The following is a 25,243-nucleotide window of genomic DNA, read 5'->3' as shown; positions in this document are numbered from 1 at the left end:
GACACAACACCCTTATTGTCTTCGTGGGTGCGGGGAGGAGGGCACATTTTTTCACACCATATGGGAGTGTCCCCGGGTTCAGGAATATTGGAAACAAATACTACGAACAATCTCACAAACACTGGAGGTGTCATTGTTGCCTGAACCAAAGCGGTGCCTCCTAAATGTATGGGAACCCACTGATCTCTCTAGACATGGTCAACTTTGGGTTACAGTGGGATTGATGGTAGCAAAACGGGATATCGCGCAACGCTGGGGAGCAGCAGAAGTGCCAACCAAGACATAATGGTGCTTGAACATGGACAGGGTGATGGTAACGGAGAGGGCGGTCTACTCTAATCGAGCCTGCCCGGGGAAGTGGAACAAAATTTGGACCAAGTGGAATGTATACAGAGGGGAGATCTGTGATCCCTCGCCTGAGGAAGACCAGGATGTGTCCGATGAGGAAGAGGAGGAGGGCTAGTAGTCCTAGAGGACTGTGTTGGGGTGAAGGACATGGGCAATGAGATTGGCTAATTTGTTGAGATATTGCGCAGAACCGAAGGAGGGAGATTGCAAGGGAATACAGTTAGACAGGATATACTCGCGCGCGCAAACGTACACCTCAGGCAGCATTAGTGGGAACGGGAGGGAGCCCGAGGGGGAACATTTAATGAACTAGTTGCACACGACCGATTTTGATCAGCACATGACCGCATTGTGATTCCTACAGTTTAGTTTGATTTGTTGTTGTTTTTGAAAAAATAGAAAATCGAAAACCACTACTGTTTGGGACTATGATGCATGTACTGTACCTTTCCACCGCGGCAGTCGCATTTTTGTTTACGGTGCCGGCTATTTTAATAAGGACTTAGTGCGGCTGCAGAATGATTAACAAATTGGTATAGCGGCCAGCCCGCCGGGTTGTAGGCATTCCGCTGTGTAACTTAGAAGGTACAATAAAGGTTTTTGGGGGAAAAAAAAAAAAAAAAAAAAAGAATGCCAAATGTTGTATAATGTTCCATATTTCTCAGCGGTACAAAAGGGGGTGGTGATGGACGTTTCCGGTCCAGGAAAGACATGGCTTGGCGGTTCGGGCTGGACTGTTCCCATGAGGCACAGGGTCAGACTGAATCGCATATGGCCATGTCTGAACTGGGGTGGCAGAGTGGGCTAAAGAATGGTGATGGATTAAACCCAGATCTGTTGACTGGGTGTGAGTGTTTGATTGGTTCAGATGCTCCGTCCATCACCACCCCCTTTTGTACCACCATATTTCTCAGCACCATATGTAAATCACATCCTGCCTTATGAGCAAATCACATGTTGTCCTAACAGTTACAGTTTCCCATACCTCTGGAATTATGCATAATTTCCAAGACAGTTGTCAAAGCTCCTCGGAAGGTAAAGATCTTCTGTTATGCTCCACAGGATGCACAGGACCATATCATTGTTAATTTCAACATTCATATGATATTCAACAGTTTGTAGAAAGGTTTTTGATGACTGATGGAAAAGTGAGTGAGTAGCTGGAATGCCCATTCACTTATCTGGCTGGGCATGAAAGGCTCAGTGCAGCAGGGGGAACTGGCATAGCGAAATAGTAAGAAACAGAGTTACCGATAAGTGCCATCAAGGTAGCTTGTACAGGTTGCCTACGGTGTAGATGGATGCAAGGGGGTGGTGTACCTTACATTATTGCTCAAAATCACTACAGAGGCGAGAGCATGAGTTGTGGACTTGACAAAGACTGACAGTCAGCACTAAAGCAGCAGTCCGGGCAATAACTAATAACATAAACAACAATCCTGCACAGCATAAACACATGGGACCATTACAAACAATCAAACACATTTTAGACACTAACCTTAGCAGAAACCAAATGCTTAGCGCAAGGAAGCCATTGAACTAGGGACCTTGATCTGCTAGGCATTCTATCCTGCAGTGTCTGAAGCGAGCTGGAAATACATTTCAAGCCCACTGCCATCATTGGTGAATCTGATGCAGATCTATAATCTAATATTGCTCCCAAACATGGCATATTAGGAAGCAATCTCTATGTAATTGATCCTTGAGATGCAGTAGGCATGCACCAATGTGCAAACCTGCTGACTACGCTTGGTCATCTCGTAGGGCTTCCCAGGGCCCAGCAAGTCTTGAAGTATCCTATTAAAGCTCTGTCGTCCTGTGGTAATATGTGGTTGCTATGGTCTTCTTGATCTCTATCAATCCAGAATGAACCTTATCAATCTAAAACTAGGTCTGTGCTCAGTAAGGCTGCATTCCAATAGAGCACAACAATTTTCTCCCAGAGATAGTAGATAATTTCTAGTTGTTGCACGGACATGCCTCTGCAAACCACGTTAAGTGCTTGATAATAATGAGGACGCTCATACTCCCCCCCCCCCCTTCGTCAAGAGACAATGACGTTAAGTCTATACAGACCACCGCTTTGCACTCTGACATCTCTCTGATTCAGCCTGTACAGGTCTTGTAGTGCTCCATGCCACAACTGGCTAGACAGCAGTGGTGGCTCCTCAGCTAAGGCGGAGGAGTGTTGCCCCACTACTCTCCGAGCAGTGTAAAAGCAAAAATAAAATGATAATAGCAAAAGATATTTCTGTTATTGTCATTTTATTTTCATCATCAGTAAGGTTGGGTGGGGCGGGGCTGGGCTCCTGGGATGTCCGGGAGGAGGAGTGGTTGCAGCACTCCAAAGTGGGCTTGACTGCTTGGCCGGCCCTCTTGGGCCGGCCAAACAGCCCTGCACACTTTGCATGTTCCCCACCAGGCTGCATTACACAGCCTGGTGGGGAACATGCCCAGCCTCCCATTCTCCCTCTGAGCACCGAACCACTGCGCTCAGACCAATAACAACGCTGCATTGGCTTAGGGGAGGGAGCCTGTGTGCTTTTTGGTTCCAGCAGTCACAGAGACAAAGAGGGAGGGCTGTGGCAGCAAGGAGGTAAGTTTGTTTTTTTAAGTACACCCCTGCAACCTCCCCCCTGCTATCGCTGGATTTCAACGCCGAGATAGCGCATTATTATCAAGGCTATCTCTGAGGCGATATGAAATCCAGCAATAGCGGCGAAAAGCGGCAGTATCGCCTGAAAACAAGAGTTAAATTGGAGGAGATGAGGAGATCCTTGCTGATACGCCCCAGTGACCTTAAGTCGACTTTCAAGCAGGTGTTAAGATCCTGCGATAACGGGGCTTAGCGCGATTAATCTTATCGCTAAGCGGGTCTGCTGCAGGCTTAATAAAGCAAAGCCTTGTTAGCGTCCATTTCCATGAAGTTTTGCTCCGGAACGCCACTTTGCATGTCATTAGCGATGACAAGCAGGGCGATTAGAAAACGGGAGCAAACTCATGGAAAATAGCACTAACAAGGCTTAGCACGAGCTTGCTGATATTGCAATGTGGATATCGCCGCTTTTCTGGCTTTTAAAGCCAGGAAAGCGGCGATATGACCCTTGATGATATGCCCCTTAATGTGTGGAGAAACACAAACAAAAAGACGAAAACATCTATCAATATAGAGTGATTTGAGGTTACTTTCCAATAAGAGAGACTGCTATCTAGTTAGGAACACACACTCATGTTATACTTAGGTTGTCTGCATACGAAATATAATCACTGACTTACCTGAGACTTAAGGCCTGATTTTGTATTTGGCGGGCGGTGTGCCATCCATAGGGGCGACAGAGTACTTTACTCCGCCTCCCTGCCCGGACCTCAGGCTACTAAATTTGGAGATCACCACTGGCCAATCGGTGATCTTTGACTTCAGAGGAGCTGCCCCTCTGGCACCTCTCTAGTCACACTCTAAAGTGAGTTTGTTTGTGAAAAACAAATAACTAATGACCCACACATCCATTGGGTTTTTCCACGAGAGCAGGCGTCTTTATTTACATTTTTCTGTTCATCACCACAAGGTTTTGCCTGGCAATGACTGCCAGAAAAAAGGACATCAAACCATCTGTCCTGGCGGGATAGGGAGGAAGGTTTGAGGCTCTAACTTCGACAGGCAGCACTCCGTCAGGCGTTTAGAGTAACTGTTCCATCAATGGAGCCAATGGGAGCACCCATGGGACAGTCAGCATGACTCTAAATCGAGTGGGCGGGCTGAGAGTTTTGAAGACAAGGTAGCAATACATTTATGACAGAGAGCCCTGTTCGCCATACTCTAAATCAGGTCCTGACCAATGCAACTCTAAATGCACTAATGAAATTTGCTCACACAGAAATTCTGCCAGAATGGAGGAATTTACATTTCAGCGAATCTACTACTAGAATCAGATTTGTGAGCATTCCTGGGAGGAAACAGCCTCAGTAGGTGAGCACCACCAGACTTGCAAGCTTGTGCATAGTCACCAAACGTTTACTATCGTTATCCATCTCAAAAGCCATATAAAATGACTCCTGTCAATTGCATGAATAATTGTGTTTACAGGGGGAAGATAGAAGGGAACACCCAGTTCTCCAAATTGCTGAGATTGCTGTGGGAGATGTTCTGGTGTCAGATTTCTGCAAACTGAAATGCACACCAGTTAAATTTTCGACTAGTGAAGTGCCCTGTACACAGGAGCACTCAATGGAAACAGTGACAGCTTCCCAAAGGTGTTGTTAACACTCCTACCACTTTCCATATCTTTCTAAGTAGGTGAAAATCCCACAGGAATACATTTCTGCCTTTTTAAAAACGTTTGCGACTTGGACTGAAAGTTTTGTAATTGCTCCAACTCATGACAAATAAAAGTTTAGGGCTTAATTTAATCTGCCACGAATCTAGAATTTTCAGTACAGATGTACATTTCTATCATTGGTAAGTCGGAGCACACATTTACCCCTTCAGACTAAAAGATCCTGGGGTATATTTACAAGCCCCTTGCGCCTCTTTTCACCACCATTGCGTCACTTTTTGTCACGCAACGGCGGCGCAAACAATGTGCCCTATTTACAACGTGACGCATCTAGGGAGATGCGTCGTGTTGCAAAGCCCTGCGTCACATTATACCTGCGTCAGGTATAATGTATGCAGGGGGCGTTCCTACGCAGGAAAGCCTCGTAAGAGTGACGCAGTGAAATCTACAAGATTTCACTGCGTCACTTTTAGGACGCCACTGCATCAAAACCTTAGGCCTGCTCGAGCAGGCGTAAGGAGTGACGCAATGTAGTGGGAATAAGCCACAAAATGCATTGCTGGAGTTGCGTTGTGCTTGCGACACGACTCCAGCAATGCGTGACTTTGAGCCCCAAAAGATGCGTCAGAATTTCTGACCCATCTGTCAATCCTTCCGCCAGGGTGCGCCGTATTGTAAATACAAAAGGGGGTGGTGATGGACGGAGCATCAGAACCAATCAAACACTCACACCCAGTCAAAAGATCTGGGTTTAATCATTCACCGTTCTTTAGCCCACTCTGCCACCCCAGTTCAGACATGGCTATATGCAAATCAGTCTGACCCTGTGCCTCATGGGAACAGTCCAGCCCGAACTGCCAAGCCATGCCTTCCCTGGCCCGGAAACAAGCTTCCGAGGACCGGTTTCTGGCATTACAGCCTTCTTCAGCCCGGCTTGCTTGAATCCAGTGGCAAAGTGAGCAAGGGACTCACGTCTGAGCATACCCTGCCACACTTATGGCGGCCAAAAGTGGTACAAAAGGGGGTGGTGATGGACGGAGCATCTGAACCAATCAAACACTCACACACAGTCAAAGGATCTGGGTTTAATCCATCACCGTTCTTTAGCCCACTCTGCCACCCCAGTTCAGACATGGCTATATGCAAATCAGTCTGACCCTGTGCCTCATGGGAACAGTCCAGCCCGAATTGCCAAGCCATGCCTTCCATGGACCGGAAACAAGCTTCCGAGGACCGGTTTCTGGCATTACAGCCTTCTTCAGCCCGGCTTGCTTGAATCCAGTGGCAAAGTGAGCAAGGGACTCACGTCTGAGCATACCCTGCCACACTTATGGTGGCCAAAAGTGGTACAAAAGGGGGTGGTGATCGACGGAGCATCTGAACCAATCAAACACTCACACCCAGTCTAAAGATCTGGGTTTAATCCATCACCGTTCTTTAGCCCACTCTGCCACCCCAGTTCAGACATGGCTATATGCAAATCAGTCTGACCCTGTGCCTCATGGGAACAGTCCAGCCCGAACTGCCAAGCCATGCCTTCCCTGGACCGGAAACAAGCTTCCGAGAACCGGTTTCCGGCATTACAGCCTTCTTCAGCCCGGCTTGCTTGAATCCAGTGGCAAAGTGAGCAAGGGACTCACGTCTGAGCGTTTCCTGCCACACTTATGGCGGCCAATAGTGGTACAAAAGGGGGTGGTGATGGACGGAGCATCTGAACCAATCAAACACTCACACCCAGTCAAAAGATCTAGGTTTAATCCATCACCGTTCTTTAGCCCACTCTGCCACCCCAGTTCAGACATGGCTATATGCAAATCAGTCTGACCCTGTGCCTCATGGGAACAGTCCAGCCCAAACTGCCAAGCCATGCCTTCCCTGGACCGGAAACAAGCTTCCGAGGACCGGTTTCTGGCATTACAGCCTTCTTCAGCCCAGCTTGCTTGAATCCAGTGGCAAAGTGAGCAAGGGACTCACGTCTGAGCATACCCTGCCACACTTATGGCGGCCAAAAGTGGTACAAAAGGGGGTGGTGATGGACAGAGCACCTGAACCAATCAAACACTCACACCCAGTCAAAGATCTGGGTTTAATCCATCACCGTTCTTTAGCCCACTCTGCCACCCCAGTTCAGACATGGCTATATGCAAATCAGTCTGACCCTGTGCCTCATTGGAACAGTCCAGCCCGAACTGCCAAGCCATGCCTTCCCTGGACCGGAAACAAGCTTCCGAGGACCGGTCTCTTGGCATTACAGCCTTCTTCAGCCCGGCTTGCTTGACTCCAGTGGCAAAGTGAGCAAGGGACTCACGTCAGAGCATTTCCTGCCACACTTATGGCGGCCAAAAGTGGTAAAAAAGGGGGTGGTGATGGACGGAGCATCTGAACCAATCAAACACTCACCCCTTTTGTACTGTATTGTAAATACGGCGCAACCATGGTGGCGCAAGCATTTTTTAGGGTGACGCAAGGAAAGTGACGCATCTCTATAGATGCGTCACTTTTTTGTAAATCTGCCCCTCTATGTTTGGGTAAGCAACACATAATACAGATACAAAAATGTGGAATAGCGTCTGATTTACCCTGGAGCTGCACAATTCTCTGCATGTATAACTCTTGGCTTGCATTCTGGGTTCCAAGTAGAGTCGTCCATGGAAATGTAGGCATGATCAGGCAGGAGGTTTCTATTATGCAAATGTTTTCTTACGGTACAGAGAACATTGGCTTAGGAAGGGAGGGCTAGCAACCCAAAGAAATGCATTAAGTTGAGCGGTGGGCATTGCCTAACAACATTTATGGTTCATATGTTCAACCATTTTTGATATAATAAGCAACAGTGCATCTAACTGGCTGAATTACCTCATACCCCCACACACATACTCAGTCACTCATTTTCACATATTCATTCGGAGAAAGTGGATGTGTTTCCATTATCATTTTAACAGATCGCAACAGAAGCTCATTACTTGCTTAGCTATCAATCATGTGATTCACATCTTGACATTAGCTTAGGGTTTGATCACTCACCGGTGTCTCTTTGCAAGCCTGGAAGGAGAAGTTCTGCAGCAGGATGGTCAAGGCGACCTTCATAGAAATCAGAGCCATTCTCATACCAATGCAGTTTCTGGGCCCTGCTCCAAAGGGCAGGAAGGTGTATGGTTCCTGAGCCTCAATGTTCTCTTTAGTGAACCTAGAAACGAAGATGAAAAATGCCATTATCAAATGTGTAGAGAACAAAGTACTTGAGGGGGTCAGCAAATTCTCATGGGCACTCCCTTGACATGTGCTCTACTACACAAGGTAAGAGGAATTGTGTTGCAATCCTCATGTACACCTTAGCAGGGCGTCTAAATCTAATCAGTGTCACTAATCAAAGATATATGGGTGAATGTACCTGTGTCATTAGGATGGTGGGCGGATTGCCCACGCCATCCTCACATAAATGACCCCCCGCCATATTAGTATGGCGGGTGGCGACCGCGGTGGATGGAAAGACCGTCCGCCGCTTTTCCGCCCTGGTCGCCTTGCGGCCGAGGCGGAAAAGGTTTAATATGGTGGCGGTGTCTATTAGACACCGCCAGCCATATTACAATGGGCTTAGTTAGATGCCTTTCCGTGGTGGCGATGCCACCACGGAAAGGCATGCGGTCTTCACTCTGGGGGCCCCCTGCGGGCCCCCAGAGTGAAGGAGAGGTGGGGGTGCACACGGGGGTACCTGTGGTACCCCCAGCATTTGCATACAGGAAGCGGCAGGCACTGCACGGTGCCTACCGCTTTGTGTATGCAAATGCATACATACATTTTTAGCATTGTGGCGGGCGGTGCTGAGAGCACTGCCCGCCACAATGCTAAAAATGGGGGATGCGCCCGCCACTGTGGCGGGCGCATCCTAATCCCCACCACGGGACCCCCGCCCTTATGGCGGGCGGTCCCAATCCTCGTGAGGATGGCGGGCGGGCAAAGTCCGCCCGCCATCCTAATGACCCCCTTAATTTGTCTCAAATTATGAAAAGTAGGGCACTCCTGAGTGTGAACAGAGTTATTGTGTACGTCCCAACACAGACCCCACTTGAAAGGAACATTTTTACCCCACTTGGCAGAGCACTAGCAGATCGGCCGACAATCTGCAGTTATAGTCATCTAGGGACCCTGAGATATTGCCTGACTTTAGTAGACAGTAGAGCAGCAGTGTCAGTTACACTTAGGTGTAGTGCACGTGGCAGCATGCATCCCTTCACACCCTAATGACATCACAGGGTATCTGACCCTGATTACATCACACAACGTGATTTTGGAAGGCAAACAGGTTGACTGTAATGTACTGAGGTATGTCTTTAGCTAACTAGGAACCAATTTGAGGAGACAATCTTTAAAATAACCAATGTTACGTGTATGCGAATACATTTTAAAATGTGTTTAATTATTTCTCTTAGGGCGGACTAGAGGGAAACATCTGAGAACTATTAGCCTAAATATGAGTCCTGATGTAAACTTTACAAACAATGAAAACATCCTCAAATCAAAAAATAAAATGCACATTTCTAACAGAAAGAGTTAAACATGGGGGGCGGTTGGGGGGAGGAGTGTTATCGCTGTGATGTTCAAGTGTTTTAACTTAGATATTTACATGCATTTTATTGAGTGTTTTTTACGTCACTGCACAGTGTAGCTTACATAGAAACAATGAAGGATCTACTAAGTGTCTGCTAGGTCATTACATTAAAAAACATATTTTTTTTGCTTCATTACATTGCATTTGAGCCAATTTTCTCTACTATAGAACCCCGTTTTAAGATGATTCGTAAAACTTCTTAAGTAGTAGAGAGAAATTTGATTGATCAGCAGGAAGTCTGGGGTTACTAGAAGAAGGACAGGGCTGCAAGCAGCAGCACATGAGTAGAAACTGCTATCTTGGTGACCTAATTGAACTAAATGGTAGGCAGGATAACGCACATCTCCCTGCTTACACAAACAAACATATGGTAGCTAGAAACACACACAAACATTTTTTCCCTAACAAGGAAAAACATCAGCACACAGGAGTAGGTGAGCAAAGGGTGAGAAATCAACAGGAAATGGTACATAGTGTTTCTTTGCTCCACTTCACTCTTCTCCTCTTACCATAGACACCCACAATTTCCTTCATCTCCCATCCTCTGGCAAAACGCCCATCGTTCCACATAGTAACATCCTCTAACCTCAACGCTCAAACTCTTTTCAGCCTGTGACCATTGTGTATCCACAGGCACTCTTCTGTTTTCTCTTGACTCAGTAGCTAATTTTATCAACCACAACTCTTCTTATCCTCTTTGTTCAACCTGGACAGCATTGTACATTAGGCTTGGATCTCAAGATGACATCAGAACATAGCCTTGCATACCATGCCATGCAATTTCTTGCCAAAAATGGCTTCATCTATCAAGAGGCTGATTGGAAATCTATTATTCCCTCAACAAGGTAGTAGGAAGGCAATCACTGATGAATACGCCTTCCGTTGATTTAACCATAGAAGTAGTGACATTATTAAGAAACTATGGTCCAGATTTTCTAAGGATTTGCGCAGATGGTCACGCAACACTAAGCGTCACAAAGTGCCGCAAACTCCAGCAATGAATCAACTTCTACTTGTAAAAGCAATTTTGTGTTGAAAGTTTACTCAGGCACTGTGTCAAACCCCATTGTGCCATTCCCTGCTAGTGTATGCAAGGGGGGAGGGGTATTGTGTTGGTAACTGACTAGAACAAAAAACGTAGGCTTCAATGTATAGCTAGGTTTATTAAACAGTATGATCTGGCTTTGCCACAAATCCTAGAGACAGAGAAAGGCATGTAAAAGCAAGGGGGAAAACGGGTATATCGTCTGATATCTGTATGTAAAATTTGGCCCTGAACCGAAAGCACACATCTTACATGTCTCATCCGTATGCTCGTGAGGATACATAGGAATTTGTAATGGAGGGCGTACCACCAGATCAAAGCCCACACCATTCAGTGCAAATTTGTCTTCGAGCCCTAGCGCAAGGTTCTGCATCATACATAACATCCAAATTTAGTAGGACTGCCCATAACATCATCGTAAGATAACTCTTATTAGATTGCAAGCTGCACTATTTGTATTCTTCATGTAATGAAGCACTGCAATTTTTCATGCAGCACGTACTTAAACAACAGACAATAATCTAGGCCCACACCTCCTGAAAAAAGGGTCTACAAGCACCCAAAAAAAACTTTAGAGTACTACCACCTACACAAATGTGACCCAAGATATCCAATACCATTTGATCGCTTTACTACTACCCAGTGGTTGTGGCAGAACCATGGGTACCTCCATCACCTTTGGAATTTTGCCACCTTGGAAAGCTTGCAAGCAACATCTGACTGCCCTGACTACATACCAGTTCATACCTGTTGTTAGAAATGGTTTCTCTAGTTGGCAGTGGTTTGCATCCTGTCCAAGTAGGGAACCTCACTCTAGTCATGATGAGGAAGTGACACAGCTAAGATATCCCCTGGTCACCCCCTTGGTATCTTGACATGAGGAGTCAGGCTTATCTCAGAGGCAATGTGTAAAGCATTTGTACATACACACGCAGCAACACAGTGAAAACACTACAAAAAGAGTTCACATCAGTTTAGGAAAATTTCCAATATTTATCTGAATAAAACAAGACCAAAACGACTAAACATACACAAGTAAATATATCACTTTTAAAGGTTAAATAAGTTCACAGAAATCAATGGATGCGTTACGTTTAGCATAAAGTGCCTTAGGTGCATCAAAATTCAAAAACTAAATAGGCGCAAGGGAGATGAGGAGCATGGAATACAAAGCGATGTATCAGTGGGAACAACTATGCTGGAGAGGGTGGATTTCCCTTTTAAAGACGGTTTCCCTCACACACCAGAGGTGTCATGCATCATCATTGGGACTCCTCGCATCACAAACCTGGTCGTGATGCAGGCTTCCACCCCCTCGCTGCGAGGAAGGAGCTCAGGGATGTTGTCAAGTAAGCGGGATATTCATAAAACCCAATGTGAACGAAGCGTGTGATGGGAGAAGTGCAGTGATATTGGAATGGTGGTTAAAACTAGCTACAAGGTTAGCCAGACGCAGTTTATTATTGCTACCTGGTGCTAGTGTTAAAAACAAATCGCGGATACTGCTGCTGCCAACATTAGAGTCAGTTACACTAGATAGCGTTCAACATGTTTCAGCCTTAAGGCCTAAAAAAGTGTCATGGCTTTCATCAGGATCTCTTAATACAGCTACTGCTATATGTGAGTGAAAGGAATAAATTGATTCAAAAGCATCGGTGTGTACAATGAAAGATACTAAACCAGTGATCTAGCAGTCTCCTGCCTGCTGGACACACTCCGCCGACTCCATGCGACAGTGAAGCAGTTGGATGGGCGTGTGTACCTTAGGCTACTAGCCAATCAATCAATCAATCATTACATTTGTAAAGCGCTCTACATACCCGTGAGGGTCTCAAGGCGCTGGGGTGAGGGGGGGGGGGGTTGGCTGCTACTGATCGAAGAGCCAGGTCTTGAGGAGTCTTCTGAAAGCCAGTGGCTCCTGGGTCTGCCGTATGTCGGTGGGGAGAGTGTTCCAGGTCTTGGCGGCGAGGTAGGAGAAGGATCTGCCGCCGGCTGTGGTTTTTCGGATGCGTGGAACTGTGGCGAGGGCGAGGTTGGCAGAGCGGAGGCTGCGGGTGGGAGTGTAGAAGTTGAGTCGGTCGTTGAGGTAAGCTGGTCCGGAGTTTGAAGGTGATCCTCTTTTTGACGGGGAGCCAGTGCAGCCCTCTCAGGTGGGGTGTGATGTGGCTGTGTCGGGGGACATCGAGGATCAGTCGTGCTGAGGCGTTCTGGATGCGTTGCAGCCGTCTCAGGTGCTTGGTTGTTGTTCCTGCGTAGAGGGCATTCCCGTAGTTCAGTCTGCTGGTGACGAGGGCCTGGGTAACTGTTTTTCTCGTGTCGAGGGGATCCATTTGAAGATCATGCGGAGCATTCGGAGGGTGGTGAAGCAGGATGCGGAGACGGCGTTAACTTGCTTGGTCATGGCGAGGGCGGAGTCGAGGATGACCCCAAGGTTGCGAGCATGGTCGGTGGGTTCTGGGGCTGTTCCTAGCGATGTTGGCCACCAGGAGTCGTCCCAGGCTGATGGAGTGAGGCTGAGGATGAGGACCTCCGTCTTTTCTGAGTTCAGCTTCAGCCTGCTGTCCTTCATCCATTCAGCGACGGCCTTCATTCCTCTGTGGAGGTTGGCTTTGGCTGTGTCGGGGTCTTCGGTGAGGGATATGATCAGCTGGGTGTCGTCGGTGTAGGAGATGATGCTGAGGCTGTGTTGCCGTGCGACGTGGGTGAGTGGTGCCATGTAGATATTGAATAGCGTTGGGCTGAGGGAGGATCCCTGTGGAATGCCGCAGATGATCTCGGTGGTCTTGGAGCGGAAGGGTGGGAGGCGGACGCTCTGGTTTCTGCCGGAGAGGAAGGATGTGGTCCAGGCCAGGGCCTTCTCTTGGATTCCGGGGTCATGGAGGCGTGCTGTTAGGGTGCGGTGGCAGACCGTGTCGAAGGCTGCTGATAGGTCAAGGAGGATGAGGGCGGCTGTTTCTCCTTTGTCCATCAGGATCCTGATGTCTTCGGTGGCGGCGATGAGGGCGGTCTCGGTACTGTGGTTGCTGCGGAATCCGGACTGGGATGGGTCCAGGATGTTGTTGTCTTCGAGGTAGCGGGTCAGCTGTCTGTTGACGATCTTCTCCGTGACTTTCGCCGGGAAGGGGAGAAAGGAGATGGGCCGGAAGTTCTTGAGGTCTTTGGGGGCTGCCTTGGGTTTCTTCAGTAAGGCGTTGATCTCGGCGTGCTTATAGCTCTTCAGAAAGGTTGCTGTCTCGAAGGAGATGTTGATTGTTTTCCGGAGATGGGGTGCGATGGTAGTGCTTGCTTTGTTGAAAACGTGGCGAGGGCATGGGTCAGAAGGGGATCCGGAGTGGATGGAGTTCATGGTTTTGATGGTGTCTTCGTCGTTGACGCTGGACCAGGCGGTCGGGTGGCTGGTGCGGGTGGGGGTCGCAGGGGTGGTGGGCTCGGCGGTGGAAGTGGGGGTGTCGGTGTTTAAGGTGTCGTGGATGTTGGCGATCTTGCGGTGAAATAAGGTGGCCAGTGAGTCGCACAGGTCTTGTGATGGTGGAATGTCGTTGGTGTCAGAGCTGGGGTTGGAGAGTTCTTTCACAATGTTGAAGAGCTCCTTGCTGTTGTGTGCGTTGTTGTCTAGGCGGTCCTTGAAGGCGTTTCTTTTGGCGGTCCTGATTAGTTGGTGGTGCCTGCGGGTGGCGTTCTTGTGGGCTGTGTAGCTGTCTGGGGTTCGGTCACGGAGCAAGTTCTTCTCCAGCTTCCGACAGGTGCGCTTGGAGGCCCGGAGGTCTTCGGTGAACTATGCGGCTTTCTTGTTAGTGTGGTTGGGTGCGGAGGTCTTGAGTGGGGAGAGGGTGTCGGCGCAGTCATTGATCCACTGTTTGAGGTTGATGGCGGCGGTGTCGGGGTGGTGGGGTCTGCGGGTGGTCCCAGGGCGAGGGTGGTGGTCAGTTGGTCCTTAGTGATCTTGCTCCAGCAGCGGCGTGGTAAGTGCTGGGTGCGTTGGTGTGTGGTGGGTTTCCTGAAGGTGAAGTGGATGCATCTGTGGTCTGTCCAGAGGGGTTCGGTGGTGTGGTTAAAGGAAACATGGGGACTTGCGGGAGAAGATGGGGTCCAGTGTGTGTCCAGCGGCGTGGGTGGGTGTCGTCACGAGCTGTTTGAGTCCGAGTTTGGCGATCAGGGCGGTGGAGTTGGCGTCGTTGTTGTTTCCGAGGTGGAAGTTCAGGTCCCCGAGGAGGATGTAGTCCGTGGAGGCGAGGGCGTGGGTGCTGATGAGGTCAGCGATGGTGTCGCTGAACTGTGGTCGGGGTCCGGGTGGTCTGTAGACGAGTGTTCCTCTGAGGGTAGTGTTGGGGTCGGTGTGGATCTGAAAGTGCATGTGCTCGGCAGTGGTGAGGGTGTCGTCGGTGTTGGTCCAGACTCTGAGGGTGTCCTTGTGGATGATGGCGATTCCCCCTCCCACTCCATTGGTGCGGTCTCTGCGGGAGATCTTGTAGGCCTCTGGGATGGCTATGGCGATGTCCGGTGCCGAGGTGGCGTTCAGGAAGGCGACGTCGGGGGTGGTTGAGTCTAGGAGGTCCCAGAGTTCGATGGCGTGCTTGCGAGCGGAGCGGGAGTTGAGGAGGATGCATCGAAGGTGGTTGGGTTCTCTGGTTGATGGTTTGGCGGGCCGGAACAGGTGAAGCTGCAGTTCCGGCAGGTGAAGGGCCCTTGAGTGCGTTTCGGGATGGCCTTGTAGCAGGAGTGATCTTGTCCGGGGTTGAGTGCTTGGAGGGTGCTGGAGTCGGAGCGCAGTCTGGTGCTGTAGCGGCTTCGGGGATCAGGGGTTCTGGTGCTGGGTGCGATCCAGGCCCGGACGGGCGCAGACGGGCTTGCCTTTGGCACGCAGTCGGCGCGCCGGCTGTACGCGTCCGCTGCGCGCCCGGGCGGCGGTCGCCATTTGAGGGGGAGAGGGAGGGAGGAGCAGCTGGGAGGCGAGAGCTGGGTGGCGAGGGGGCGTGGCCACAGGAGGCGGCGGCGGGGAAACCAAAGGGGTATAGAAGGCAAAAAGGGCGATTAGAAGGAGGCACAAAAAGTTAAAAAAAGAGTGAAAAGACAAGGCAAGCACTTAACAACAATATGGGGACGCTGGCAGATCTGGTCAGAAGCGTACTCAGCGGCCTCGAACTCGCGCAGGTGGGCAGCGGCGAGACGAGGTCAGGAGGAGCTGAGAGGCGGCAGGGGAGGCTACCTGGCTCGCGGGCGGGTCAGGAGTCACCCTTGCCACCCGTCAGCGGTGGCCTTAAGAGGTGGGGAGGGAGGGAGGGGCAGCTGAGAGGCGGGAGCGGGGCGGCGAGGGGGCGTGGCCGCAGGAGGCAGCGGCGGGGAAACCGTGGGGGTACAGAAGGCAAAAGGGGGATTAGAAGGAGGCACAAAAAGTCAAAAAACTGTGAAAAGACAAGGCAAGCACTTAACAACAATCAGGGGACGCTGGCAGATCTGGTCAGAAGCATACTCAGCGGCCTCGAACTCACGCAGGTGGGCAGCGGCGAGACGAGGTCAGGAGGAACTGAGAGGCAGCAGGGGACGCGACCTGGCTCGCGGATGGGTCAGGAGTCACCCTTGCCGCCCGTCAGCCAGGAACAGATGTAGCACGGAACCTGTCTTTTGCAGGTCCTACTGGTGAATCCGTTGAACTGCTGGATCACTGGTTTAGTTCCTTTCATTGTACACACCGATGCTTTTGTATCACTTTATTCCACTTTAGGCAGCACACAGTCACAAAAAACAGAAGATCAGAAGTAAAAAGACAGGGGAAATGACACCAAATATACCAGGTCTAATACCTGTTTACCAGTAGCCTTGTCGCATTGTCTGTTCATCCTTGCAACTTCAGGACCCTTCCAAAGGTCTTGTTAAATCAACCTCAATCTGCTACCCACAGTGGTGCATTCTGGTGCTAAAAAGCTAGTCTCTGGACAACAGTAAAGTGTGTTTTTGAGTTAATAACGAGGTATTAAGCTTCTTTCTGTACACAGATTCAGAAGAGGAATGGCACAGGTCTAAGGGAAGGATGTTCAGTAGCATGGGAGCCAGGGAGCTGAAAGAGCGTCTCACTTGGAATCATCTTACTGACGCAGAGTCTTGACCAGATTGCAATCAGATTACAGCTCAATAATAGCGGATAGGCTCATAGAGGGAAATCAAGTTATACAAATACCTGTGGCCTGTGTTGTGGAAGGCTATGTACAATGGGCAGAAAGCCTTGAAACCTTGATCTAGTGAAGATCCACCAGATTACTAGTGATGGGGTGATTACAACAGATGTTGAGAAAGCTGCTACAGTCTGGAAAATCTGGAGGCACTTTAGGAGATATTTAGGTATTCCAAAGTGCAATGAATGGCAGTAGCCCAAGTTGGAAGTAATAAGTTGCCAGGGACTCCGGTGCCCAAAGCTTTGCACAGAAGGCCATTAAAACTCGACATCCCGAATACTGAGGCTTGTTGTCTTTAATCTACTACTAGACACTCCCTGCCACTTTTCCTATGATGGTTTTGCAGTCTTTATGTTCCTCAATCTTTCCCTTTTCCCCTTTCTTGTGCTCGGTAAATACCTGATAGGAAAACATTGGCGCTGATCCCCAAAAATAAGTGCCGGAGGCCCCCACCGAATACCATCAGCTCAAATTAAACACTGTGCCTAGTTTTTAAAAAGGCAATCACAATAGTGGGTGCAGATTTCCCACAAGGTTTTGTGACTTACCTGTAATTTTGTGATGCTCCCTACGTTCTACTTGAAACGTTTTTTGAAAGCAGCCTCGGTTTTGTTAATTAACAAGTGGTCCTTTAAATCAATGGTTACCCTTTCAGAAGACATTACCCGACCCGATACACCCCACTACAATTCCCAACAGTGAAGCTGCCCAACAGCAATACCTTGTGCTCATCTTAGGAGAATTAGGTCACTTTCAAATTTCTAATTTATGTTCAGTGCATGCATCCTTCTGGTAATGATCAGTGCTATTTTAGCCAGGCAAGCACAGCCAATTCTCAGGTTTGTTAACTTGACAAACAATCTCCTACACTGTACTGTAGCACATAATATAGCTTTATATCCTGCTGCCGAGTGATATACTGGTTGTTAAAGGCCCTGAACCAGAGTTATGGACCCCCACAGCCTTTAAACACCGGCACAGCCTGAGGCAGAAGGGCTATAAGGCTATTAGAATATTCCACCCAGTGAGGGTAGAATGTCCTAAATTAAATTAAACTAAATTAAAATGGGAGACAGAGGAAGACAAACAATGGAATGTTACTGACCACTATAAGCCCGGAACTACTACATTGTCTTCAATGGAGCTCTCAGCATTCCAGTGTTCTTATAATGGTTTGAGCAATATTTTTATTGGTGATACCTTTTGCACTACGCGCTTTTAAAATAAATATTTTTTGTTTGCTGCTTTCTTTAGCTAATGGCCGATGAAGATCTCCACTGACAAAGCATTATATTTAGTTTTGCTTCGCTTCAACACCCATCAGGGGTAACAAGTGCTATATGAATGCACATCTTTCTTCCCCTTTTATCTCTCCGCTATCCTTCTCACTCCAAGTAACTGACTAATATCCACCTCTGAAATTACTTCATATTTCACCATATTAATTCACCACTAATCCTTTGTAGGCTTCCTGAATAGCGTGCGTCAACACGCGCTATATAAATACGAACCTTTGTCCTCCTCTATCCATCTGCTTTCATTCCAAATCCAAATAACTGACTAACCTATCCACCACTTAAAATGTACTTGCATGTTTCACTATATTAATTCAACACAAATCCTCTATGGGTCCCGGAGTAGGGTGCTACTCGCTGAAAAAGCGCTTCGACGCCTCGTCAGGGGTAGTAAGCGCTATATAAATGCAATTACAATACAATACAATACAATATTATTGATTTGAATTTAACACTTCTGGTTTATCCTCTGCAGTTCTATCTTTCCCATTTCCCCCAGCCCCAAAGTTGGCGCTACCTTTCGGGCTTAAAAGCCTCAGGCTCTTCCCAGTAATCGGGGTCTCGGTGTAGTACATAGGCTGGAATTAATGTTATGGCGCCTTTTGGAATGGTTACTCCTTTGATCTCAATGGTTTTTTTGCAGACTCTTTCAATACGTCCTCCAGGGGGGTAGAGCCGCAGATTTTCATTAATCACCATGTCGAGATACTCCATCTGCATCAGTGCATCATATGTGGGAGGAGCCTAGAAGTACATATAGAGAAAATCGAAAGTTATAGTAGTGCATTGTACAAAAAATGTTTTAGCAACACTTAAAGTGTGTAACCCTGGTGAGCAAGCTAGGTGTCTTCTTTTTCATCACATTATTACTCGCATGTAATTTTGTTATATGTAATTAAATGTTTTTCATGTTTAAATGCTGTTTTCTGACACGTGTCGAAATTTTATGGAAGATATTCAGGACTCACAGTCATTTTCAGTCATTTTAAAGGCAAGTGCCACCAGTTTGTAATACGCTTCAATAATTTCAAAAGGCAGTTGGCATAGTACTTCTGCTCTTCTGGTGAAGGAGGCCAGGACCCAGAATCAGAAACATTTGGCAACATCGGAAAGAAGTGAAACTTTATAGTATGAAAAACACTAGAGTGGCCGTACTTAAATCTCCTTAGGGCCAGATGTATAACCCTTTTTTATGGCTACAAACGGGAGATCCTCCCGTTTGCGACCGCAAAAAAAGGGTATTGGCATGTACAAATGCTATTTTGCGAGTCACTGACTCGCAAAATAGCATTCAAGTAGGTGGTAAACCACTCGCAAATGGGAAGGGGTCCCCATGGGACCCCTTCCCCTTTGTGGGTATGTTAGAATTTTTTTTAAGAGCAGGCAGTGGTCCCAGACACTTAAAAAAATGAAACTGAAAAGTAAAATATTTCTTTTTTAAATGCATCCCGTTTTCCTTTAAGGAAAACAGGCTGCATTTAAAAAAAGAAACTGCTTTATTAAACAAGCATTTACAATGCAACGGTTTCGCCTTTGGAAAAGTTAGAGCTATTGGCAATGTAAATGACAATGCCATTTATTTATCTGTTTTCAAAACCAACACATAAATACAAATTTTGTCATTTACAATGCCAATAGCTCAAACTATTCCAAACGCGAAACCGTTGCATTGTAAATGCTTGTTATTATTATAATGTATGCCACATCCTACAGTATATTACTGTGTGCATCATACACAGACTAAAATACGTAAACACCTTCAGAATCCACACACAGAAACAGAAGGGTCTGATGGACTGATGCATCCACTATAGAGGCCTGTGTTCGACCTCATGGTCACAGGTTCAAGTCCTGGCAGGCCCACTCAGCCTTTCATCCTTCTGAAGTCATTTCATTTCATTTCAAGAATCTTTATTCGGTGGTTAAAAAACACCATAAAAGCACAAGCATATATACATTGTTTAAAAAATTATTAAACATTGAACAAGATCCTTGTACATAGTTAACATAGATAAAAATATCTGTATACAACTACATAAACATACATTTAATGGTAAAAAAACTTTCATAACTAGCCCCTGGTCATCCTTAATCGGACCGCAACCTTAATAAAATTCATTACACAACACAAGGTAAGTGGATCGGAGGCTTTTTGCAAGAAGACTAGTGCATCCCTAGCATGTACCTGATGGGCATTTTTTAAAATATTTACAAGGAAACTGCGCCTGGGCATAGAGTAGTATGGACAGAGCAAAACAAAATGAAGCGAGTCCTGCGGAGACCTGTTGTCGCAGCCGCAGGGTCCCTTCTGCTCAATTGACATAGAAAAGCCTGCTGGTGAAGCCAACACAAAAGACAATAAATTTAATCTAAAACGACACATAAAGAATCTGTCCTGTGCATTATGCATTAGGTACAGGTAAGGCTCCATACCCTCCACACTCTTCACCAGGTTATGTGCCCTCACAGTCTTTTTGAGTATTTCTGCCTCAGCTCTTTCTCGGGTTTTCCGCTCTAGAAAAAACTCCCCTATTTGTTTTTTATGCTGGGCTAAGATTGTTGTTGGGTTCGTGAAGAGGTTTCCGAAGCCTAAATCTTCTAGGGATTTTTTCACGTATTTGAGCCAGGGGATGCGCATACAATTGGTCCTGTCTAAGCAATCCAGTAAGATTTTTCTTCTTAAGTGCCCTTCTGGGTTAGCCCATATTTTTAACCAGGCCACAATTGGCCTGAGTTTTAACAGGTCCTCCAGATAAGGCCTCCCAAGCTCCCTATGTGCTATAAATCCAGCAGTGCTGGATGGTACCCTCAGAACAGATTTCAAGTATTTATTTTCTTCCTGTTGGATTCTGGTAGTGTTCACAAATCCCCATACTTCTGCCCCGTAAATTACTTTTGAGCATGTTACGGAGCGGTACAAGTTCACTACCTGTTCCGGGCTCCAACGACCTAATCTCCTGCCATAGCCTGCTATTGCCCCGTTAGAGGCAATCATTTTACTACAGCGTTCTGTTACCAGGGAGTTAAACTGCAAAGCACCATCAAAAGTCACTCCCAGGTAGGAGAACGTTTTAACCTCCTCTATAATATGAGTACCAATTGTATAGGTGAACTTAGAGGACGGTTTTTTACCGGCCAGGAGCACATAAGATTTACTCAGGTTGACAAATAAGTCCAAGGTGCTCATGAACTTGACGAACCCGTCTATCAGAATTTGTAGACTTCGCGGAGTGCGCGCGATCAAAACCGCGTCGTCCGCGTAAAGCAGGACAGGAATATGTCTCTGGCCAACCCTAGGGCAATCAGCTTTTAGACCCAAAAGAAACTGCTCCAAATTATTAATATAAAGGGAAAACAAAAAAGGGGCGAGGATACAGCCTTGTCTGACTCCACTCTTACATGGAAAGGAGTCAGTCAGACCTCCCTCCCTGTTAAATCGGACCCTGGCCGTGGTGTCACTGTGTAATTCCCTTAATATGGCGATTAAACCACTCTCAATCCCCATGCTTGACATCAGGTCCCATAACTTCCCTCTGTTGACATGGTCAAATGCTGCTGCCAAGTCCATGAAACCCATATAGATAGGTTCTTCACTGGCCAGAGTGTATTTGGCAGTCAGCATGTAAAGGTTCAGGCATTGATCGCTAGTGGACCTCCCTGTCCTGAACCCGTATTGGGTATCCGAGAAGATGTTATTCTCGTCGGTCCACTCCGACAATCTATTCAGGATTGCCCTACCCAGAAGTTTGGCCGATACGTCAATAAGGGAGATTGGCCGGTAACACTTAGGGTCGTCCCTATTGCCCTTTTTAAAAATTGGCACAATAATTGCTTTTGACCACGATGGCGGAAGGTCACAAGAGATGGCAGTATTTATGACCCTGGTCATTAAAGGGGCCCATAAGTCTATGTTACTGAGGAATAGGTCAGGGGGGATCCCATCCGGACCCGGAGCTTTATTCTTGGTCAAACCCTCCATCCCTACTATGATCTCTTTGAGGGAAAATACCACCGGGGAAATCTGACTTATAGTTACCGATGGTTCTGCAGAGGTACCAGACTCATAATTATATAAGCCTCTAAAATGTGTTGTCCACTGTTCAGGGAGGATGTTAGCCCCAATATCTGGGGAATCCTTCTCTTGAAAGGTCGGGTTATTAATAATTCTCCAGAAACCTGCAAGATCCTTTCTTTCCCCTGCTTCTCTTAAATCTGCCCACGCTTCAGCCTGCAGTGCAAGTTTCCTCCTTTTAATTTCATTATTATAATTCACTCTGCACGCCCTAACTTTTTGGGAGTCCCTCGGTTTTTGCTTCAGGCAGCATTTCAGCTCCCTTAGTGCCTTGGAGCATTCTTTGTCAAACCACCGTGGGTTGACCAGGTTACGTGAGGGTGCACCGGACTTAAGTAGGCCATCAATCAAATTGGCAATCTGCTCAAATGCATCCAGTAACGTTGCTCCCTGAACTTCTAAATCTAGGCAATCGTTAATGGCATGTAAACCCTTGTCACCCAGGGTTTTAAAAAACTTTGCCCCATCTATTTTGGACCATTTCAGCCGCCTGCCTTGGTCCGTTGCCTTCTCCTCGATTGTATCACGGGGTTTGTCCCGGCCCCCACCCTATACGAGAGCACCAATACAAGCGGGTTGTGATCACTAAAACTGCTCCATTCTATCCCTACCCTGCTTATTTTATTTGTCAGGGATCTCGAGACCAAAATATAATCTATAAAGGACGCGCAGCCCCTACCCTTAAAAGTTGGGGGGAGTGTGCCATCTGACTGAGGGTCAATCATATTAATAGTATGTTCTAAGTCATACTTAAGCAGTAGGAGGTCCAGAGCCGATCCAGTGGGTGTGTGAGAGAAGTGCGGCCCCTTTTTCAATGGGCATTGTGACCAGTCTGAGTTTGCCTTGACCAGTGCTGGGCAGAGATGACAATTAAAATCTCCCATTAATAATAACCCGCAGGGCTGCCCCTTGTTTTGGGATATTGTTTCTGATTCCAGCCTCTGGTCTAAATCCGCTAGTAGGGGGATACAATTATTTACTGACTCTGAGTTATAGATGTTAAAGACAGAGAATCTTAGCCCCTTCCCAAAAAACCGAGCTACCTGGATCCTATGTAGACTCCAATCTGGAGAAGACCAGGTGCCTGGGAGGTCTAAATCTACGTAGATGGACAACCCACCCATTGCTCTCCCCGATCTAGATTTTCGGGCGGAAACAAAAAAACACTTATAACCCTGTAGGTGGTGATCACTTGCCAACGCCCATGTCTCCTGGAGACATATAACATGAAAGTTTCTAATGTAATCGACCCAATCCTTGTTGGAGAATTTGCCCACTATCCCCGCAACATTCCAGGAAATCAGTCTCATACCTTCCCCTCGCACTTTTAAACCCTCCTGTTGGTGTAATAGAGTCTCCTGTGTCGGACCTTGCGTGGCCAGCCCGTACCCCCCACCTAAACATTCTATTAATGTAACATTCGGTTCATCATACCCTGGATTTCCTACGTCAGACATTACAATTAGTTGAACGTTAGGGCTCCGTTCACCCACCACCTCTACCTGGGCACTCTCTTCCATATGACCCTGAGGGGCATTATCCATCTGTCAATCAACCCCCTCTAAATCATTCAGACCATTGAACCGATTATAGGTGTGAAAAGGAGGTTCCTGACGGCCAAATGATGATCTATGATTAGAGTCCTGGTGTCTCCCCCTCCTGCCAACCCTCTCCCAGTTGTTTTGCTTTTGTTGCGACTGCAGTGGGGCTGGGCTAATAGGAAAAAAGAAAGACACCCGAAGGGTATGAATAGTGGATTCCCTAGATCTGTTTTCCCCTTGGCAAATATAGGTCACTGTGTCTGTATCCCTAAAACTTATCAGTATGCAATCCCCAACAATAGATTTCTGGGTTCTCCCCACCCATGGCACCCTTCTTACCATTATGATTTCATTATTAAGGTGTAACGGGAGAGGTCTATTTATGTTTAGCCACTTAATGACCCTACTTTTCAAGGCACAGAAGTCCTCAGTTTCCCCTGCTTCAAGTGGGGGAACTCCTGCCAAGACAACAGTAAAATCATTGGTCTCGGGGGGTAGATTGGGCCTACGTGGTCTTGGGGGAAGCTTCATTAGGGGGATCAGTGTGGTACTGTCTGCCTGCTGTACCAAATTGACCGGGCCAGACGGGGGAATAGGGATGTTAAAGTTAGAAGGCCTGGTTGGTACGGAGTTATTCTTTGCGGGCTGTTGTGAACCCACCGTGTTTACTGCATGTAACGGGAGTGTATTTAAGGCTCTATGTACAGGCTGTTCGGTGGCTACGTTAATAGAGCTGGGTGCTAAATTCCTTTCCTGATGCTCAGCCGGGACTTTCAGACTACCTACTGCGGTCTCCAGTGCGGTTAGTCTAGTCTCGATCTTTTTTAAACTCTCGCTGATTGGTAATAATAGAGACCTTAACAAGAATTCCAGATTCCCCAGGGGAACAACAGATAGGGGGAGGTTAGCAATATTAGTTCCCACCTTTATTGTCGGGGCTGGGTTATCCTGGTCAACAGGTTTAGAGTGAGAATCAGCCTGTGACTTTGCCACTACTACAGGCGGTTTGACAGCAGACTTCCCAAAGTCCAGACGGGAATTTTTAGATTTGTTCCTTCCCTGTACGCCCTTCGACTTCCTTCTATGTTTGTTAGGGGGGGGCCCATGAGATCTTTGCACGCTTACTGATATGGGTGGGTTTGTGTTGGCCTTGGGGTCCCGCAGTGGTTGGGAGACTAGGTCTATGGTCACTCTGGTGGGACTAGGACTAGTAACTGGGGCTATGATCATAGCTTCTGCTGGTGTAGTATTCATGTGATCCCTTAACAGAAGTGGGACATCATCTATAAAAGACAACTCCTCCCTGGGCGTAGTAGATTGTTCTCCGAGAGGGGTATTTTTCAGATTGTCTATTGAGCGTCTCCTTTCTGCTCTTAGCCGAGACAGGTTACACTCTTTGTCCCCCTCCCCCCCGGCCCGTGAGAAATAATTCTCTAAGGTCCTGCTTTTAGCTCCTCCCGGCTTCAACGGTGTGCTCTCCTTGGCCGGAGACGGCATCATTCAAGTGCAAAGATATATTTCGCCGCAGATTGTAGCAAACAGGTACCTTGGGTCAAGTGCGTGAACCAAGGGGGGCGGCCCAGCTTTGCCTCCTTCGGCCCCGGACGGCCACAGACGGTCCCGCCCTTGTCCCGGGCTTCTCCCGGCGAACTCCCGTGCGCTCCCGCGCAGCGGTATTCACACGTTAAAATATAGCTATTACGATGATCACCCGGTCGTTGGGGGCGGGGAGGGAGAGCAGCCCAGGTGGAACGGGCGGGGTTACTGGGACTCCTGGGAAATGTAGTCCCAGCCCTCTTGCTCGCAGCCCTCAGCCCCTGTCTTACCCCAGCAGCAGCTAACAGCCCACGAAGGAGAGCGCCCCTCTGCGAAGCGGGACCCGCTTGGTG

The 25,243-nt window shown here is 47.7% G+C and overlaps 1 protein-coding gene across 1 annotated transcript in view; it reads right to left on the bottom strand.

Annotated features, from left to right (window-relative positions):
- LOC144786064 (cytochrome P450 3A5-like) overlaps nt 1-25,243 on the bottom strand; it is a 146,749-nt gene that overhangs the window by 6,432 nt on the left and 115,074 nt on the right. The window contains exons 11-12 of the mRNA XM_078665009.1: nt 18,259-18,485; nt 7,647-7,809 (exon numbers count right to left, since the gene is read on the bottom strand). Of these exons, the coding sequence (XP_078521135.1) occupies nt 7,647-7,809; nt 18,259-18,485 (390 nt within the window). The remainder of the gene's footprint in view (nt 1-7,646; nt 7,810-18,258; nt 18,486-25,243) is intronic.

Source organism: Lissotriton helveticus, chromosome 10 (assembly GCF_964261635.1).
Source record: "Lissotriton helveticus chromosome 10, aLisHel1.1, whole genome shotgun sequence".
Classification (NCBI taxonomy): Eukaryota; Metazoa; Chordata; class Amphibia; order Caudata; family Salamandridae; genus Lissotriton; species Lissotriton helveticus.
This window is presented reverse-complemented; position numbering and strand designations above follow the sequence as displayed.